General features: G+C 40.4%; 1 protein-coding gene across 2 annotated transcripts; it reads left to right on the forward strand.

Annotated features, from left to right (window-relative positions):
* The first annotated feature begins 1,157 nt into the window (after nt 1-1,157).
* zgc:153383 (uncharacterized protein LOC751751 homolog) lies at nt 1,158-4,835 on the forward strand. Of its 2 annotated transcripts, none has more exons than XM_038727749.1 (5): nt 1,158-1,300; nt 1,538-1,753; nt 1,947-2,013; nt 3,317-3,414; nt 3,502-4,835. In XM_038727749.1, the coding sequence occupies exons 1-5, from the start codon at nt 1,232-1,234 to the stop codon at nt 3,712-3,714; spliced, it is 663 nt and encodes a 220-aa protein (XP_038583677.1). In that variant the 5' UTR covers nt 1,158-1,231; the 3' UTR covers nt 3,715-4,835. The 2 variants fall into 2 exon arrangements, with proteins under 2 accessions (XP_038583677.1, XP_038583678.1); XM_038727750.1 differs by having other exon boundaries at nt 1,538-1,747.
* The last annotated feature ends 814 nt before the right edge of the window (nt 4,836-5,649 follow it).

A 5,649-nucleotide genomic window follows, 5' to 3' on the forward strand; every position in this document is an offset into this window, starting at 1 on the left:
TATCTGTCAATCATATTTTCTATAGACGTCTATTAGACTTTTTTTTTTTGTAAATGTGTCCTTACTGTAATTGATGAAGATATATGTTGTGATGTGGATGAGAATCTGTGACCTGACAGGCAGGAACATCAGCCTAAGGACTGTTTCACATGCTTACATTTCTAATTTCATCATTTCTACCGTCGTGCTATCCAGCCAGTCCTTTCTTTTTCTTTTCTGTATCACAATGACATGGTCTGTCAACAAATTATAGTAGGAACAGTAAAAATGTAACTGAATCCTGTCCAATCTCTTGCAATGTATAACTTTATACTGTTGAAATTGATCTGACTAATTGAAAAAGTGTAACTCTGTGCATTTTCAATCATTGTCATCAAAACATTAGCCATAGTTTACATCAGAAAAAACGTACAGAATACACTGTTATATCGATAACATGACTTTTGACATGACTTTTGACATGATTTTGACTATCTTGTTCGTAAACAAGGACACAAGGACTTCCGATGCAATGACATGTTCAATGACATAAAGATTTGCTTTTGAGAGCTAGACTAGAGATAGAAGGATTTTGAGAAAGTTATGGGCTTTTGCAGGTAATCCACTGTGTTGTGCTGTTTGTTCGATCTGTTTCGAGAAATGCACTTAATGTTTTGCAAATGTTAGGGATGATTCGAGAAATGTATCAAAGCGAGTGAGAAAAACTGTAATAGCTAAATTGGAGATAGGCTAAATAAAAAACTGCATGCAAATATCACAATATCACAGTTTTCTCCAGATAACAAAAAATGTGCAAATTGTATGAGTTTCTTTAAAAACATTTAAAATTATTTTGAGTATTGTTTTAATTTGAAAGAAAACAAATTACCCTGTTTAAAGGACATCATACCTTTCAGAAAATATAATTTGCATCTTAATAATGCAATAAAAATGTATTTCCCAGTAATGTAATATGTCCATGACAAGGTGGACTTTTCTTATGGTTTATGCTCCAAATATAAACCCATAATTAACAACATTAGCAATATATTTGGGATATTTTTGAAACAACAAAAAGACTCGTTTTGTGTACGTGAAACGTACTCATTAAAAATTATGGTTTGAAATAGCCTACAACAAAACGAGTACGTTACGTACGGGGGGGGGATACACGGCACTTCCGGGTCTGGCGGTGCGGAGGAGAGGCGTCGTTGTAGACGCAGCATCCAGAGGTACAAAGAAGACGGCGACAATGGCCGATATATCACTGTATCTCACTAACGTTAATGTGTCGATAGGACAGACCATGGATGTGGAGCAGGTCGGTAAACAGCTTTCTCTTTAACAGTCACCACATTTTCTCGTTAGCGTTTTGTTTACACACCGTGGCTAATAATGTCTGTGCGGTTAGTAATGATATTACACTAGGATTGGGAACACTGTCATGCCAAGCCTTGAAAAACCGTTTTATCCCACCTTGATTTCTCTCATTTAGAAATTTCACAGCCCCATAATAAGGCATGCTGTCTATCTTTTTTTTTTTGTGGTGTCTTCCCAGAGTCAGAGCCCTCACCCCGGTAAAGACTTTGAGAGTGTGGAGCTGGGGGAGCTGGACAAGAGAGAGGAACAGCAGCAGAGGGAGAAGGTTCCTCGCAGGATTATCCATTTCTCCAGCGGGGAGACCATGGAGGAGTACAGCACGGACGAGGAGGAGGGAGAGGAAAAGGAGCCAGAGAGGAAAGACCTGCTGTCCTCCCCAGTCGATGCGGTGAGGGTGAGGAACGGTGAAGGGACGGGGGAATTTGTGCGTGTGGGTAGAAGAAGCTAAACGAGGACAAGGGAAATGATGGGGGGAAGGCAGTTTGTGTGAGAGAGACAAGGACTGTGTGTTTTCTGCAAAATATTCAAATAAGGAGCCTGTCCATTACACAAAAATGTCCTCTTGACTGTGCCTTTGTGTGTTTCAGTCAAAGTTGACCTGGGGTCCATACTTCTGGTTTCACATGTGGAGAGCTGCCACGTCCACCATCTCAGGTTTGTTCGTCATCATCTACAACCTGAGGGCCCTTGGGGCCTGCATCATGAAGCAAGATGATCTGTGTTTGAGTTTTCTGGTATAATGGTTATGCTGCACAGAGGATCAGATCTAAACTCTTCAACAGCAATACTGACCAATCAGCTCAGTGTATCAAGTCGCCATTCCTACAGGATCCCAACATGGACAAGATGATTGAGTTTACAATAGAGCTGTAAAGGCGTTTTATGAACCAGGAGAATCATTTTACCGCAAGATATACATTTTTTTTACATAATCAAGTGTCTACACTGGTTTTAAAACAGGGCTTCTAACAAACAGAGATTGTAGTTTAACACACTAACAGTCTTAAGAATGGTGTTTATAGCTGCATATTAATTGAACACATTAGTGCAGACAGGCATACACAGGGAATTGCAATGACAGAAACACAGACAAATAACAATAATGATGAATAATACCCATGACTCAGAGTCAAGGGGTATTTTCAGCTAGTCCACAAACAAAATAAAAAGGCTGCCAATTGCACACACTTTTGTGTACACTGATAAACAGCTCAGCATGTTATAAATGCAACATTTTAGTCAAGGCTATTTACCTCAGTATTTTCCTCTCTGATGAAAGACCATTACTTGATTTTTAAGTGTGTCACATATTCATGTTAGTTTACTCATCGTGAGATTAAAAAAACTAAACAAAATGTCGCTATGTAAAATAAATGTGTTCTCACTTTATTTTCCATTCTCCTGCGCCGACCCTAGCCTATGTTTGCTTTTGATTTATATAAGTCAGAAGTCGCACACCTCTGGGGCAACTAGTCACAGTGGGAATCGAACCTGGGTGGCTCACTGATCCACTGAACCATCGCCACCCCTATATAAGAGGTCCCGCAATTTGTTATAGCCCTAACCTAATTTTTAATGGTTTGATCGTGATTCCCCACGAGTATCATCACCGTTTCATCCCGTTTGATATGAAGTTCTCCGCTCATGGCTCGGATGACGTTGCATGTGATTGGCTTGTAAATGAGAGATCCACTCAGAGTTAACTGAGCCAGTTCATAACCAGCGCCGTGGTGCGTGTTATCCAGGATCACCACTGTTAGCCTCAGGGGATGCCAGTTAGCTCAGAAACAGCCAGACCTAAGTTGAATTTGCTTTGTGATACAGACCCCTAGTTTATGAACATTTTTACACACGTTTTGTAGTTTAACATCAACGCTCAGACTCATTTGTTGGGGAGAATTAATGCAGATTTGTATTTTATTATCTCAGGATTGAATTGCTCCTTATTCTTTTCCAGCCTGTGACTACCTTGGGGAGAGGATGGCCTCCCTGTTCGGGATAACATCCGCCAAATATCAGTACGCTATAGATGAATACTACAGGATGAAGAAAGAGGTATGTTTCACTGAGGTTGTGTAGTTATTGTGATTGTGTATTTGGTTCCCTCAGCTTATGTAATTCCCTCCGGTGTATGTGTGACAGAGGGAGGAAGAGAAAGAGGAAAACTGCCTGTCAGAAGAAGCAGAACGATCCTTTGACCAGCTACGGTCTCAGGAAGATGTGGATGAACCGATCACCATGGCAGACCAGCCAGAGGTGGCCGCGGCTCAGCCTGACGTGTCCTATCAGATTGAGAATGAAAGCCAGGCACCCTCGAGCACCATCAGAGTCCCTGCTATTGTCACTGCAACCTAACCATCCATTGAAGTGGACACCTGTGCTTTAAATGTCTGTTTGATTGTTTCCAGAAGGAACATTGTCTTGTTTCACCAAGCACCGTTTGGTTTGTGTATGACACAGCTTTAGATGGGCAGTGCTGCTGTATTGTGGTTGTTTGGCAAGGATAGTAGCGGAGGAGCTGCTCCTCTGACTACTAAGTGTCCCTTTGCAACAGTGTAGCAACTGATAAAAGTCACAGCTGGATAATGGAGCAACAGAATTGGATCTTTTGAGACATTAAAATATGTCAAATTAGAAGTGAGTTATGACAAAGCATGCAGTGTGAGTCAGAACATAACATGGAACATTATGTGCCAATTTTTCTGCTAAACCATAGTTTTTCTCATATTGTTAGCTTCTCATTTTGTCAGTTGCTACTGCAGCCTCCCAAATTTGAAAGTTTGCTGTGGAGCGGAGGTTAAATGTTGCTCTCCCGTGCCTCTGATGGACCGGACACTGTGCCTAAATCACCAATACAGCCATGCCAGTGACAGATCTGGGACGAATAAACTGTCTGATCTCAAGTGTTTGAAGATGTAAAATTGCTTTTAATTGAGCGAGTTTTTCAAATAATTGATGCATATACAACAGCGGTTTTGTCCAGATCTGGCCAAACAGGTGCATTCTTGATACACCTGGCTGCACCAACGAGCTGGCCATTTTAACACCCCCTCACCTGTTTATTTGCCTCCTGTGCTTTTGTATTAATGCGTATTAAGCTTGTATTGCACTTCACAGTCTGTGTGGAGGCACTTAGCAGATTTAGCCTTGGTTATCAAATCATCCTTTGACCACAAGACTGACTGACATTTTGTTTTAAAAAAACACTAGAAACGGGTTTCTGTGTTCTATGTTGCTCGTATTATCTGCCTTATCTACTACAGCATAGTAGATGTGGGGTACATACCTTTGATAATGGCAGGGAGCATTTGTACACTATCTGTACAAAGATATGCAAACCTACATTTTTAACTGTTGATATTATGTGTTTATTTTACTGAACAGATGAAGCACTTAATTTAACAATTTTTTCTATTGATTTAGTAAGTAAACACTAATGAACTGTTAATAAAATCAGAGTTATTGTCTGACTTTTATACATGTCTCTTTGTCCCTTTGTCAAAATATTATTTTACGGTCAGTTTTATCAACTTTTCGAAATAGGTTAGCCCTAACCCTAACACGTTGAACTGTTCCAGATGGCAAATCTTGATTATTTCCCTGAATCAATGTTGGCAGTTCTGCCGTCTTGTCTGCTCGTGGGATGACTCTTAGTGGTGCTGCAGTGTGAGTGATGTCAGGGATCGTCTTTGTCACTGGTAACAAAGAGCCAGTGTTGTTCTGGACGCAGGCTGCTCTGAGGTCAGAGACCCCGTCCACTCGCGGCACAATGTGTCCATTCTCAGGTCAGAGTGGGTTACTGTGGTCCAGAACTACATACCCAACAGTCAAACATGCCACACAACATACAAAGAAGTAGCTGGTAGGTTTGATAGTGGATTGCTTATCAGAATCAGAGACACTGGCAATGATGAATAGTTTTTTTCTTTCATAGAACACATCTCCCTACAATGCTTGCATTGTATTGTGACGTTGGTTGTGTAAAAGGTTTGTATACTGCAAAAAACTGATTATAAGTCATTTCTTTCAACAAATTATAAATCTGTCAAGTGCTCTCAAGAATCTGTTCTCAATTGACTTGCCTGGTAAAATAAATATCAAATGGGAAAAGAAAAAGAAATTTGGCAGATTGCTGCACGAGACTCTAGAAAAATCAGTACTGTAAAAAGTTGTTTGTGTTGAAAACAGATTTAAATGATGTCGTTGCATTGCAGAATTCTTTTCAGTTTTAAAGGAATAGTCACATCTTGGGAAATATGCTCATTCGCCTACTTGCTGCGAGTTCCAAGC

Source organism: Micropterus salmoides, unplaced genomic scaffold (genome assembly GCF_014851395.1).
Source record: "Micropterus salmoides isolate LMB-PRFRI ecotype aquatic unplaced genomic scaffold, ASM1485139v1 Ms_hic_scaffold_18, whole genome shotgun sequence".
NCBI classification, from domain to species: domain Eukaryota; kingdom Metazoa; phylum Chordata; class Actinopteri; order Centrarchiformes; family Centrarchidae; genus Micropterus; species Micropterus salmoides.